General features: G+C 45.2%; 2 protein-coding genes across 2 annotated transcripts in view; one reads left to right on the forward strand and one right to left on the reverse strand.

The window, feature by feature from the left end:
- The window catches only part of LOC107307464 (rho GTPase-activating protein 32-like), a 173,932-nt gene that overhangs the window by 86,589 nt on the left and 72,094 nt on the right, over positions 1–15,249 (reverse strand). The window lies entirely within an intron of this gene.
- Positions 8,834–13,755, forward strand: LOC146753385 (myosin-binding protein C, slow-type-like). The gene is made up of 4 exons (XM_085530481.1): positions 8,834–9,095; positions 9,793–10,010; positions 12,639–12,914; positions 13,668–13,755. Exons 1-3 carry the CDS (start codon positions 8,891–8,893, stop codon positions 12,672–12,674), a joined length of 459 nt encoding a protein of 152 aa, XP_085386607.1. The 5' UTR covers positions 8,834–8,890; the 3' UTR covers positions 12,675–12,914; positions 13,668–13,755.

Consider the following 15,249-nt stretch of genomic DNA (forward strand, 5'->3'; position numbering starts at 1 on the left):
TACAGCACCTCAGGGAGACACCTCAGAGATCACAACATCCTTCGGGTACAGCAGGAGACACTCAACTCTCCAAATGTGGAGTTTAATTTGTCAAAAGAGGAGACTGGATTCCCATGCTAAGAACTTAGGACCGTTTCAGTCATAGGTTTAAAGATGATGTAAGTGCTGAGGCAATTCATGAACTAGAAGAATGAAGCCCAGATGTCAGGGCTCAAGTCGTGACTCCAGTTGTCTCTTTGTTTATGAAGTTTGCCAGTGCTGAAACAAAATATGGGCACACAAAATATGTACGATGGTAAAGAACTGCAGGGACATTGCTGACCATGAGGCATTCATTTATCATAAGGCCAAACATACACGTTTAATCCTAGTTCTAATTGCTAGATTCTAATTCAGAAGCTGGCAAATTGGCAGCTTTTATAAACCACGTACCAGATTACCTTATCTCCACAAGTTGAAAGACATACAATGTACAGGGGACAGAGCCAAAGGAAGAAGCCCAGGGCTTAAAGAAAATGTCTAAACTCCGAAAACTGAGGAAAGAATTGGAACAAGCAAACTAGAAGGAAATAAATGGAGGGTGTTCTATTACTGCATTGTAACCCCCTGGAAAACAAATCGAGCCTAAAAGATGGAGACAACACTTAGGACTGAAAAGAAAAACAGAATTCCTTTATGGAAGTTAATTGGAGAGCAAAAGTTAGATGATGAAACTGGCCTCTATTAACACACAGTGGAATAATTGTAGTCACCTCACTACTGCTGGATGTGAGCCCAGCCACACAAAAGCAGCTGCTGGTTTTCACTGCAGATACTGCAGGAAGGATGAACAGCCTCCAGACTGGACCAGCTGAGCGTGGCCCTACCAGGATTTGCTCCAAAAGTCTTATTACCAGTAGTGCTTCCTGCTGAAATACATGGGGGTCCTCCTTTGATTCCAACCCCAACCCACCCCACCATGCCCCCTGATAACATCCATCAGGGCCACATCTCCACAGTTCCTGAACACCTCCAGGGATCCCACCACCTCCCTGGGTAGCCTGTGCCAGTTAATTCTGAGGGCAGACCTGCCAGTATGAAATATTATGCTAACGTGACAAAGAGGGAGAAGAAAAGCAAAATTAAGACTAGCTGACAAGCCTTGGCAGGAAGTTCTGCTCTCCATAAGTTTAGTCCCGTTATTCAATTCTGTTTGGAGCTGTCTCCATGCCTCTCTGGAGTTTGTTCTTTGAGAAGAAGCAATTAAGTAAGCTCTCCAATGCCAAAGTGCATACACTACTCTAGGGCTTTGTTGTTTCTCCATGGATCAACAAGGGTGACAAGCCAGAAGAATATGATGAAGAGCCTCATGCATACTCAGTGTAAAAAAGAACAAGGCAATTGTTGCTGGGAAGAAGGTGCATTTGCATTTGTGTCTTCTGCAGAGGGTACTGCAGAAATGGAAAGTCTTCCCCTGGAGCAAACAAAGGGCTCTCATTTATTGCAATCAAGGCCCAGCGTGTGGATCTCAGAGATCAGACCTAAACCCTGCAGCAAAACAGAGACCTGCGTGGGAAAGTTCAGTTTCTCCCTACATCTGTGTAAGAAAAAGCCCACCATGGAATGACAGCTAAGTAAACATCCCTGTGACTCGTCACAGGTCTCTTCTACATGTCAGTGCTGAGCAATTCAAGATATTTAATTTGGTCTTCTTGCCAGATTTACTAAGTAAAAATCAACCAAACATCTCCTTCTACTGATTAAGAATGCTCTAAACATGCTTCTGCAGAGGTTTCCACCCAGTGACAAACAGCTCCTCCCATCACGAATGTTTATTTGTTATATTTGGTCATGCAACGCTGATTGATATTATTGGAATGATTGCTCCCCTACTTCTAAACTATTCCAGTGCAATCAGAAAGGCTGTCTGAACCTGGAGCTGAAAGTACTGCTCTATGGTGATGCAGTGGTAAACCTGCTGACTGAATGCACTGGCCAAGAGCTGTGAACTGCAGACATTCATCAGCTGGCATGAAGCAATCTGGTTCAGATACCAAGCAGCTGGGTAGATTGGCTTACCCTACACTCAGTGCTATCATGTTTAGGTCATTACCAGGACTCACGTCAGTCCATGGGATGCAATTTCAGGTATTTGGTACAGTCAGTGAATGCCTGCAGCCCCAGTTCTAATCATCAGATCACAGCAACTATGCCTTGACTGGAAGAGGAAAGGAGAAGGATCAAAGCAAATACCTCTCACTCTCATCTTGGTGCTGACATCAACATTTTTGGCAACAAATTTCACTTCTGCTCCATCATCGTTCTTGGTGACGTTCTTTATCATTAGGCTGTGAGTACTTTGGGTTCTCTTGATGATGCAGGTCTCGCTTTCCTGTAAGACTTTACCATTGATGTACCAAGTGCCGCAACACGTTGTTGTAAGGTCAATAGTAAACATGGCATTCCTTCCAGGTACAGCTTCACCAGTTGTTAGTGGGGATTTCACAGCCAGGACTGGTTCTGAGGAAGAACAACATGGATGTCTTAATGCTCTTTAGATGCAAGTCTGGGATCTCATTTGGAGATGGAAGATTAAATCATAGGTACATTTCTACTTCACCCTTTGCATGAGTGCTGGAAGAAGCACTTCTATGCTTCAAATCTGTTACAGAAAGTTCTGCCTCTTGCACATGTGAGATATCAAAAGATAAGGATATTCATGTCTCTGTCACAGAAACATAACTTGTATCACTTTAGTGGTAGCTGAAGGTTGATAGGAGATAGGAGAACTAGGAATAAGGGAAAGCCTTTGGTGTGTTAATGCACCACTATCCTTCAAGTCAAAGAAAACAACTTTAGGGAACCAACACAGCTGCTCAGCACACACTGACCCATTTCCATTGGGGCTTTTGTGCTTACCAAGGTGCACGCTCCCTGGGAATTCCAGAGACGGGCTCTGTCCATGCACATTGACTGCAGACACTCGGAACTGATCATCAGCCTCTTCAGACAGATTGCTCACCGTGAACTCTGGGACGGGGACATGAGACTCGTGGCACCTCACCCAGGTGAAGCCAGTTAGTTTCTTGCGTTCCACAATGTAGCCATCGATTGGAATGGGGCGGTGCATCTTCGGAGGGGACCATGCCAGCGTCACTGAGGTTTCTATTTTATTTTTCACCACGGAGTCAACTGGGGGCTGGGTGGGAGGTTTTCTGGGAGCTGAACAGAAAGAAATACAGAAATATTAGCATAAGGTCATGTAGGCTGGAAAAGACCTTCAAGATCAGCAGACTCAACTTTCAGCATGACCTACTGAGTCCCACCATTAACTACTGTGGTACCTGAGGACATACATGACAAGCTTATTCCTGCAGGTATTTGCATAGTGAATATATTCACCCTCTGGTTGCTTCTGAACATTTTAGAGGTTAAATTCCCATCAGACTTTTTCACTGTGTGCAGCCACTGATACAGGCAGGAGGCTGGGAATTACCTGATGGGCTCTAGTTACAGACTACTGACACAGTAAAGGATTGATTTCATTTCATTTTGGCCATCAGAAGGTATGGTGTCTGCTTTAAGTCACCCAATTATAATTTAAGACTCCAATTATAATCATATGGAGAACAGCGCATTTAGGAGAACTCATCTCATCTCAATAAACCTGAATGAAATCACAGAATCATAGGATCACGGGAGGGCTTGGGTTGGAAGAAACCTTCAAGATCATCCAGTTCTAAACACCCTGCCATGGGCTGGCTGCCCACTAACCAGCTCAGGCTGCCCATCACCCATCCAACCTCGCCTTCAACACCAAGGACAGGCATCCACAGCTTCTCTGGGCAGCCTGAAATGGAAGCAATGAGCCACATGTTGAAGATACTCAAACATTCATGACTGTAGAGAGAGCCAAATACTCCATACATATTGCCTGCCTGGTCAATGGTATTAAAATGCCAACAACAGACTCATCCAGCTCATTGAAAATGGTGTGAACATGGCGTACAGTATTCTTCCAGCAGCTAGTTAGATCTGCAAAGAGCAAAGACAGGAAATCTCAATGCCATACAATTTTCCTGACCCATCCTGACACATAACTGCTTTGATGTGCACTGTTACCAGCCTGTCAGTTGCTGTTAGTCAGTGCTGGATGCCAAAGGTCCCACTAACATAGCATGAAGCCAAAAGCTAGACGCTGGAATCAGATCTCCTGACCTTACCATCAGAAATTGAGATGTCATATTTTGCTCAGAGGTGCCTGCTTGTAGGAGGGACAGCTACCGAGCTTTTTCTGCTCCAGGAACCAGCTTGAGCTCCAGAATTTAAACAGCAGTCAGAAATTAAACTGAGCTTTGTCACCTCCATCAAATAGAAGGAGTGGTTGGGTGGTACAGCTTTCCAAATAACTTAGAAACTGGCACAACAATCAGATGCCTACCTTTTCTTTTTGAACTTGTTAATACATAGAGCTTAATAGCATCAGAATGCCCCAAGCACTTCAGATAACATGACAGCTATAAACCCTTCTTTAAGGATTCCTTAGAGTAACTGTAATTCAGTGGTGCTGGTGGGAGAAGGGAAGTCGTGATCTTCCCAGATGGTGAATAGAGTTGATGTTCACATGCAGACTGGTGCTGCAGCACAGCCAGAAACCACTCATTTGGGAAACACAGCACCAAGAAAATAATGGGAATAGCTTCATAAAATCAGGCAGCTTCACCCAAATTTCCGTCTGATCATCACAGTGGCCCTCCTTTGGACCCACCCCAACAGCTCCACATCCTTCCCAGGCCTGGACACAGTGCTGCAAATATGGCCTCACAAGAGCTGAGCAGGAGGGGACAATTACCTCCCTCTCCTGCTGGCCACCCCTTTTTCAGTGCAGCCCAGAACACACATGGATCTATCTTTTTCATATGTATATTTCCATAGATGTACATATATATACCACACCTACACCCCCACAATCTGCTACAACTTCATATTCCTCCCCACAGTCCCCGACAGCCCCCAGTAGCCCCATATCACCCTAAGGCCCCCACAACCCTCTATCTCTCCATACACCACCCCTTCAAGCCCCATACCTGCCCATATCCTCACACAGCTCAGCTGCCTTCACCTGTGCTCCTGACGCTGACACATTGCAGCCCCACATCCCCCTCTGCCCCCCCCACAACGGCCACTCCCGCGCACTGCGGCTCAGCCAATCGGAGCCGGCGGAGCTGCCGCTGCCCAATGGGAGGCCGGGGGAGGCCGGCGCTGGGACGGGGAGAGGAGAGAAGAGACAGAGGCAGCACTGAGGTGGGATGGGCTGATGGGGAGTGCGGGGAGGACAGGGGGGTGTGGGGCTGTGGGGGGGCAGAGGGGGATGTGGGGCTGCAATGTGTCAGCGTCAGGAGCACAGGTGAAGGCAGCTGAGCTGTGTGAGCAGTTGTGTTTGAGTCTGGCTGCAGCTCTCTTAGACCCCACTGAAGGGCTGAGTGCCACTGGGAAAGGATCTCTGTGTGGAGATTGCTTCTACTAGAGGTAGTTCTGTAAGACTGTTCTATAGAGCTGTGCAGGGGCTGTGGGGGTCTCTAGGGAGTCTCTGTTTCCTCTCACAAACGTCCTACAAACCATGTCTGGGCAGTGCTGTCTCGGCCTGGATCTCAGCTCCTGAGACTGTCAGATGTGAAGCAGCAGCTGCTGGGACAGGGCTGGCTCTGTGTGCCCTCTGTGGGTCTGTGGGCATAGAGTGGGGCAGAGGGATGACTGTGAGAGGGAGGAATTGCCCAGCCACTAGAAAGAGGAAATCAGCTGAAAAGGGGAGATTTGAGAAGCACTGAGGCTGTGGCTGTTTGGACAGTAAGAAGAAACCAAGCTGTCACTGTGCAGATGGGAACTCCAGTAGGAGAGCTGTGGTGGCTTTACAGATGGCAGACAGCACCTGGAGTGTAGAGCCAAGGGTAGGGGGGGGATCTTCCTCTTAGCAATGCCATGCAAAGAATGATGCAGACTCCTGCAGGGTCGGCTTTGCTGTGTGACCCTGGGTGGAAGCAGCTGGAAGGTCTCAGCCCTTCTGCGTTATCCCAGGAGCTGGGGCAGTGCTCGGTCTCATCCCACCCCTGCTAATAGCAAATGCAGAATCCCTTATCTGTGTGCCCTTTTCTCTCATGTAGAGTCACCGACCCTGGGACGTTCAAGAAACGTTTGGATGTTGTGTTGAGGGATATGATTTAACTGGGAAGTATTGGTGATGGTTGGACTGGATGATCTTATAGGTCTTTTCCAACCTTGATAATTCTATGGAGTTGTAGCAGATTGTGGGACTGTAGGTGTGGTATATATATGTACATCTATGGGAATATCCGTATGAAAAAGATAGATCCATGCAAATAGCAGGGGGTTGGAACTGGATGATCTTTGAGATCCTTTTCAACCCAGGCCATTCTATGACTGTACAGTTCCATACTGGAACAAATATAAATTGCTAACTATGTAAAACATGGAGTCAAACCTGTGTGATTTGTCCATACCAGGAGATGATTAGAAAACAGTTTGTAAGCTACAAAGCTGCTTGCATGAAAGGAAAAGAAAATAAAACTACAAGAAAAAGGGAAAACCTTTCTTCCTGAAAATAGGAAGAATAATGGACCTGACATGAAATTTGGGTGAAGCTGCCTGATTTTATGAAGCTATTCCCATTATTTTCTTGGTGCTGTGTTTCCCAAATGAGTGGTTTCTGGCTGTGCTGCAGCACCAGTCTGCATGTGAACATCAACTCTATTCACCATCTGGGAAGATTAGGACTTCCCTTCTCCTAGCAGCACCACTGAATTACAGTTACTCAGTGGTTAAACAAAGGAATCCTTAAAGAAGGGTTTACAGCTGTCGTGTTATCTGAAGTGCTTGGGGCATTCTGATGCTATTAAGCTCTATGTATTAACAAGTTAAAAAAGAAAAGGTAGGCATCTGATTGTTGTACCAGTTTCTAAGTTATTTGGAAAGCTGTAGAACCCAACCACTCCTTCTATTTGATGGATGTGACAAAGCTCAGTTTAATTTCTGACTGCTGTTTAAATTCTGAATCTTGAGCTGGATCCTGGAGTAGAAAAAGCTCGGAAACTGTCCCTCCTACAAGCAGGCACCTCTGAGCAAAATATGACATCTCAATTTCTGATGGTAAGGTCAGGAGATCTGATTCCAGCGTCTAGCTTTCAGCTTCATGCTATGTTAGTGGGACCTTTGGCATCTAGCACTGACCAACAGCAACTGACAGGCTGGTAACAGTGCACCCCAAAACAGTTATGTGTCTATTTATGTTATGAGGGAAAATTGTATGGCATTGAGATTTCCTATTTTTACTCTTTGCAGATCTAACTAGCTGTTGGAAGAATCCTGTACGCTGTGTTCACACCATTTTCAATGAGCTGGATGAGTCTGTTGTTGGCATTTTAATACCATTGACCAGGCAGGCAGTATGTATGGAGTATTTGGCTCTCTCTACAGTCATGAATATTTGAGTATCTTCAACATGTGGCTCATTGCTTCCATTTCAGGCTGCCCAGAGAAGCTGTGGATGCCTGTCCTTGGTGTTGAAGGCGAGGTTGGATGGGTGATGGGCAGCCTGAGCTGGTTAGTGGGCAGCCAGCCCATGGCAGGGTGTTTAGAACTGGATGATCTTGAAGGTTTCTTCCAACCCAAGCCCTCCCGTGATCCTATGATTCTGTGATTTCATTCAGGTTTATTAGGATAAGTTCTCCTGAATGCGCTGTTCTCCATATGATTATAATTGGAGTCTAGATGGATGACTTAAACCAGACTCCAAACTTTTTGATGGCCAAAATGAAATGAAATCAATCCTTTACTGTGTCAGTAGTCTGTAACTAGAGCCCATCAGGTAACTCCCAGCCTCCTGCCTGTATCAGTGGCTGAACACAGTGGAAAAAGTCTGATGGGATTTTAACCTCTAAAATGTTCAGAAGCAACCAGAGGGTGAATATATTCACTATGCAAATACCTGCAGGAATAAGCTTGTCATGTATGTCCTCAGGTACCACAGTAGTTAATGGTGGGACTCAGTAGGTCATGCTGAAAGTTGAGTCTGCTGATCTTGAAGGTCTTTTCCAGCCTACATGACCTTATGCTAATATTTCTGTATTTATTTCTGTTCAGCTCCCAGAAAACCTCCCACCCAGCCCCCAGCTGACCCCGTGGTGAAAAATAAAACAGAAACCTCAGTGACGCTAGCATGGTCCCCTCCGAAGATGCACCGCCCCATTCCAATCGATGGCTACATTGTGGAACCCAATAAACTAACTGGCTTCACCTGGGTGAGGTGCCACGAGTCTCATGTCCCCGTCCCAGAGTTCACGGTGAGCAATCTGTCTGAAGAGGCTGATGATCAGATCCGAGTGTCTGCAGTCAATGTGCATGGACAGAGCCTGTATCTGGAATTCCCAGGAAGCATGCACCTTGGTAAGCACAAAAACCCCAATGGAAATGGGTCAGTGTGTGCTGAGCAGCTGTGTTGGTTCCCTAAAGATGTTTCATTTGACTTTAAGGATAGCAGTGCATTAACACACCAAAGGCTTTCCTTTATTCCTAGTTCTCCTATCTCCTATCAACCTCCAGCTACCACTAAAGTGATACAAGTTCTGTTTCTGTGAGAGAGACGTGAATATCCTTATCTTTTGATATCTCACATGTGCAAGAGGCAGAACATTCTGTAACAGATCTTAAGCACAGAAGTGCTTCTTCTAGCACTCATGCAAAGGGAGAAGTAGAAATGTACCCATGATTTAATCTTCCATCTCTAAATGAGATACCAGACTTGCATCTAAAGAGCATTACATGTTCTTCCTCAGGACCAGTCCTGGTTGTGAAATCCCCCCTAACAACTGGTGAAGCTGTACCTGGAGGGGATGCCATGTTTACTACTGATCTTACAACAATGTGTTGCAGCACTTGGTACCTCAGTGGTAAAGTCTTACAGGAAAGCGAGACCTGCATCATCAAGAGAACCCAAACTACTCACAGCCTAATCATAAAGAACGTCACCAAGAACGATGGTGGAGCAGAAGTGAAATTTGTTGCCGAAAATGTTGATGTCAGCACCAAGATGAGAGTGAGAGGTATTTGCTTTGATCCTTCTCCTTTCCTCTTATAGTCAAGGCATAGTTGCTGTGATCTGATGATTAGAACTGGGGCTGCAGGCATTCACTGACTGTACCAAATACCTGAAATTGCATCCCATGGACTGACGTGAGTCCTGGTAATGACCTAAACATGATAGCACTGAGTGTAGGGTAAGCCAATCTACCCAGCTGCTTGGTATGTGAACCAGATTGCTTCATGCCAGCTGATGAATGTCTGCAGTTCACAGCTATTGGCCAGTGCATTCAGTCAGCAGGTTTACCACTGCATCACCATAGAGCAGTACTTTCAGCTCCAGGTTCAGACAGCCTTTCTGATTGCACTGGAATAATTTAGAAGTAGGGGAGCAATCATTCCAATAATATCTCTATCAATCAGCTTTGCATGACAAAATAGAACAAATAAACATTCATGATGGGAGGACCTGTTTGTCATTGGGTGGAAACCTCTGCAGAAGCATGTTTAGAGCATTCTTAATCAGTAGAAGGAGATGTTTGGTTGATTTTTACTTAGTAAATCTGGCAAGAAGACCAAATGAAATATCTTGAATTGCTCAGCACTGACACAATGATGAGTGCAGGAACAGAAGGTGATACTTTTTCAGAGATGTTGCAGCAAACATTGACCATGTTAGCCTGATATCAATTGAACTAACGAGGCCTTTGCTCCTGACAGGTGCTGCAGTGAGATTTACCAATAAGAGCAAAGATGTAGAAAAGATCTCCGCTCGGCTGCGTGAGGAAGCCAAACTGCAGGCTGAGCTTTCAGACACAGACGCTACTGTGGAGTGGATGAAGGATGGGAAGGAGCTCAAGGCCAGTGAAAAATATGAACTGCACATTGTGGGGAAGAAACACATCCTGAAAATTCACAACGTCTCAATGGATGATGCTGTAAGTTGTCAGTGCATCTGTGAGGGGGATAAAATGCATGAGTTTGCATGATGAGGCTCTTCATCATATTCTGCTGGCTTGTCACCCTTGTTGATCCATGGAGAAACAAGAAAGGCCTAGAGTAGTGTATGCACTTTGGCATTGGAGAGCTTACTTAATTGCTTCTTCTCAAAGAACAAACTCCAGAGAGTCATGGAGACATCTCCAAACAGAATTGAATAATGGGACTAAATTGATGGAGAGCAGAACTTCCTGCCACGGCTTGTCAGCTAGTCTTAATTTTGCTTTTCTTCTCTCTGTCATGTTAGCATAATATTTCATACTGGCAGGTCTGCCCAAAGAATTAAATGAATTAGCTGATGGACGTTTCCATGTGCTTTGCACTGTAATGTGACTATCAAATGAGTAATCAATGCTGTTATTTTAAAATCTGTGTTGGCAAGCTGTAAGACAAACAGCTGCTGTTGGTAGCTTGGTTACTGCAGAATCATCTTTTGTGTATCTCATAGATAGGGAAGAGACCCTTAAGGGTCAGCTAGTTGGACTCCCTTGCAATGAACAGGGGCACCGCAGCTCCATCAGGTGCTCTGAGCCCTGTCCATCCTGACTTTGAACATCCTCAGGCTCACAAATCTTATACCTATGCCACACACTCGCAGTATTTCACCATTCAGCATCACCACTTGTATCTTCTCTTGCTGTAAATCAGAGCTAGCTGGTAAATCATCTGCTGTGCGGGTCAGCTGTGTCTCTCCCATGGGCATCACGTGGCTGCTGGGAGGCTCTGATGAGCTGCAGCCAGAGGTGTGTCACCCGCTGGGCCTCGTGCCCAAAGGAGCCCACAGGAAAGTGTTGTTGCAGTTTGTCATGCACTGCACTGCCATGAGACTTGACGTGCCAGACATCCTCTGACACGTGAGCTCCTGCATCCAGGCAGGACATCTGAGACGTCTCCTTCAGCCTGACGTGGCTGCAGTTTCACACTGGTTTTACTAAGGAAGGAGAAGGCACGTGGATGAAACTCTTTTCCTGCTCTTCCTGGCATTAGCTCATAGTACAAGTAAAGCACTGTCAGGTCAAGCCTGGAGGAGTAATGCTTGTCACTGACCTGTTCCTGTTCAGGGTGGAGCTGGAGGGTAAAATAACACAAGAAATTGTCATTGAAATTCAATATCTGTGAAATTCAGCTGGCTGCATTCACAGAACCTGGCGTTAAGATCTGTTTTCTGGTTTATTTCTTGAGCCTATTTTCCATAACCCAGCCCTCATTTATGAACCGAAGCTCTACTGAAAACCTTTCGCTGTGTATGCTCATGCTGCAGTGCAGCTCTTGTGACCTTTAACAGCACATTCAAGTTCCTCTGATCACAGGATCCTTAAGGTTGAGTAAGACCCTCTAGTCCGACTGCTCACCCATCTCCACCAAGATGCTCACCATCAGCAGGCTAAAAACTCAGCAGAGATGATAGATCAAGCCCAACACTGGATTTGGGATGGCTAGAGATTCCTAAGATATTGAAGGATTGCTTGCAGGTGGTGTTGGCTCAGGTATTCACCCTGCATCCCACCTCCTGTTTGGTTGAGAATCATGCATTCTGCAATTTCACTTTGTAATTCAAAGACCCTGGCTTTATCTGTTGAAAAACTGATCTAAAACAAGCCAAGAAGACTCCGTTGGAACTGGTGGATGCAGAACAAAGGCATCCCCAAAGGACAAGTTGCACTGTTTGATGAACATTATTGGATGAGAGCTAAGCTAAGATTTAAAAAGTTCTGGGGCTGTCTCTGAGCATCAAATACAGAGGAAGCCTGCATGATTCCCTGAGAATGGATACCTCCTACTTTGGTGTAGGGTGAAGGGAACACTAGCAGTAACTCCTATCACAAAATGTCACATGGCTCAGACAAAAAAGCCATCAAGAGGGCTTAATTAGGAGCAACAAATGGTCACAAGATGGTCTTAGGGCAGGGAAGTAATCTATCTATGTGATATTGATTGATGCTGTTAGTTCTTAACAGCTTGACTCTAGAGGGACTGTTCTTCTTTGGTTACCTAGTTTTAAAAGAATAGATGGCTCCTGTCTATTACAATTTTTAACGCATTATTTGTTCACTGATGCCATAAATGTGCCTGGCATAGCAATTGGCCTTGGTATATTCAGTGACTGAAAGCAACAGTTGTTGCTCTAAGAAATGCAATGCTAAGCTAGGTCTGCCTGTAGCTGACAGCCATCAGCTTGCTCCTCAGGCAGGTTCTGTCTGGATGGAATGAAGGGCATGAAATACTGATGTGCTCTTCAAACGCTGCTTGTTAGCTTAGAGACAAGGTGTTGAATAGGTTTGTTCATGCATTGCAAACACGTTACTTAGCTGCCTTCATTTTAGCTACAGAAGAACACGTGCAGAATACAGAATTGATTAAAAGAAATAAGAACTGTCTGCATAGAACTTACTCTTTCCTTACACAGGAGAATCAAGCACACGTTTGTATGTGAGTATCTCCGGAGGTGAAACTCGATCACCCAAATGTAATGAGCAGAGACATTACAATCAGTTCTAACTGTATCTTCATGCTGTGCTGAATAAGCCTGAGTCAGGATGTAAACCACTTTCTCTTTTTTTCTTCAGATGAAGCCATTAATGTTGTCAACAAGCCCAAAATGACTCCAGAAATATCAGTCAGTCCTTCTGAAGACCTGGAGCTGGTGTGTGAGGTGTCAGCTGCAAGCGGAGCTGTTGTATGGAAGAAAGATCAAACAGAGGTGAAGCAGGACCAGAAGACAACCATCATCTCCCAGGGGACGCACCGCAAGCTCATGGTCAAAAATGTGACCCTGAAAGACCAAGGGAGCTAGAGCTGTGAAACAAAAGATGACAAAGCAACATTCCAAGTGAAAGTCAGAGGTGAGAAAATGCTTGGAATCCCAGAGATAAAGGAACGCTTCATTTGGTGTGTCTTGCATTTGGAGGATCAACTTGCCGCCCCTCTGGTGCAAAACATTTTGGTCAACTAGTGTCATAGCAACACTTTTCTACATGTGCTTTTCCATCCAGGAATGAATTCCTGCAACAAACCATAGGCAAGGAGGGTAACTTGTGCAGCTCTTGTAGTCAGCTGATGTCTGCAGGGTTACAGTGCAAGAGCACACCAGGCATGCAAGGAGTGAGAAAAGGGGAGGTGTTTGAAGAGATCTGGTTACAAAATTTGAATGACACAATGAGGTGGATAATGCCAATAATCAGACTCATAAATGACCTGGGTTGCAAAGGCCCACAGTGCTCATCCAGTTCCAGCCCCCTCCTATGTGCAGAGTTGCCAAGCAGCAGCCCAGGCTGCCCAGAACCACATCCAGCCTGGCCTTGAATGCCTGCAGGGATGGAGCATCCACAGTCTCCTTGGGCAGCCTGTTCTAGAGGGCCGTTCCCTTCTGATTTACTGGAAATGTAGAGAGACATGAGCAGAAAAAAAGAGAAGGGGGAGGTTCAGCTGTGCATGCAGGTGTTCTAAATCTCATGTTCAAATCTGCTATTAGACTGCAAAACGTTTAGCTTTATGATATGATATGGTATGATATGATATGGTATGATATGATATGATATGATATGATATGATATGATATGATATGATATGATATGATATGCCTATCATTTCCCAAGGTGAGTCTACAAACAAGGACAAGGTAGACAAGGAGGTGAAGCTGTACTGACCCAAAATGCCACGCTGAGCTGCGAGGAAGCCCAGGAGAAGGTGGAGGTGAAGGGGTACAAGGAGGGGAAACTGATCACCTGGAGCAAGAAGTTCAACGCTGAGTCAGAGGGCAAACGGCGTCGGCTGGTGGTGAGCCAGGTGGAGAAGAAAGATGCAGGGGAGTACAGCTGCGAGGCTGCTGGCCAGAAACTCACCTTCAAAGTCGATGTAACAGGTGAGAAAGGGTACTTTTTGACCTTTCTATTTCTAGAATAATTTCTCGAATATTTATAAAAATGATTATTCTTTTATAAGAATATTTCCTATTGGGTGTCATATTTTTGTAAACCATGACTGGTATTGTTCAGGTCTGCTGGGAAAATGGAGAAAATAGTTGTGAATATATTTCACTTTGTATCTCCTCCATAAAGCTTTAGAAAGTCCTTAGGACAGGCAGCTCCATCCTTTAAAAACTTGCAGAGTTTCCCATTGCTATGGGAGCAGATCCATACACAGGAAGGTTGTACTTGTGCCTGTCTATCCCCACACACTGGTACAACTGGAGAACTGTGAAGTGCAGCTGATTCTAGGAATGATTTAGAAGAGGGGCATCGTGGTGAGCATTTGGGTGTCAGCCCAATGTCTGATCACTTTTTATTCATCTTGGAAGGTCTTGTCTCATGCTATGGGGAAGATATAACTGAAAGGTTTTCTGTAGATTAATGTTTCTGAGGCATCAAGTAGTTGGCAGCAAGGGGAAGAAAGTGGTGTGGCGAGTCATCCAAGATTCATTGCCATGCTGTGGCTCCAGAGTAGGAAAAACACTTTTGTTTTCTGACCTACTCTGCCTCCCAAGTGACCTGACTAATGTGCCTCCAGGACGATGAGGATATTCCACCATTTGGATGCAGTAGAGGGTTTTTAGAGTTAGGGTACTATGGTTAGGCTGTGGTAGGAATTGATGATCTTCAAGGTCTTTTCCAACCTGGGTAATTCTATGATTCTAATAATGTGAGATAAGCTTAGCTCTTCTCAGGATGGGATGGGAAATAGTGACAAAGTCCTGAACATGGAGTCCTGGTCCGTCACTCTTTGCAGTGAACAGAATGATCCAGTGCTGACAACAGAGGCAGCTACTGGGATCGAAAGAAATGAATGCTATGTGTCTCTGATGCAGCATGGTACATTTCCTGATGCTAAAATTTGTCAGTTTGCACTCAGCTTCAACCAAAATATTTCCTCCTTTGCAGCTAAGTGACTTTAAGAACCCCTCAGGTGATCTCCTACCTTGCTGCACAGAGATAGTTGCTTTGTCACAAAGAGATTACTAAAAGCTTCTTTAGGAAACAAAGCTTCATCAAACAGACAAGCAAATGAAAATCACCCTCCATGGCACAGTTTGCATGTTATCCCAGCAGCTTTAGGTGTGTTCTGCCAGGTCAAAGAGATGGTTTTCCATTGTTCCTGTAAAGTGGAAGGGCAGTGGGCAAATTCATATCTTGGACATGAATTATTTTCCCTTCTAAGAGCCAGAAGTGGTATTTACAAACA

This window comes from Coturnix japonica, chromosome Z (genome assembly GCF_054131305.1).
Source record: "Coturnix japonica strain WE chromosome Z, WE-NBRP24, whole genome shotgun sequence".
Classification (NCBI taxonomy): Eukaryota; Metazoa; Chordata; class Aves; order Galliformes; family Phasianidae; genus Coturnix; species Coturnix japonica.

Coding starts and splice junctions, on each gene's coding strand:
- LOC146753385 (XM_085530481.1), top strand. CDS start 8,891: ATGTTTACTACTGATCTTACAACAATGTGTTGCAGCACTTGGTACCTC. Junction 9,096..9,792: donor CACCAAGATGAGAGTGAGAG/GTATTTGCTTTG, acceptor TGCTCCTGACAG/GTGCTGCAGTGAGATTTACC. Junction 10,011..12,638: donor ACGTCTCAATGGATGATGCT/GTAAGTTGTCAG, acceptor TTTTTTCTTCAG/ATGAAGCCATTAATGTTGTC.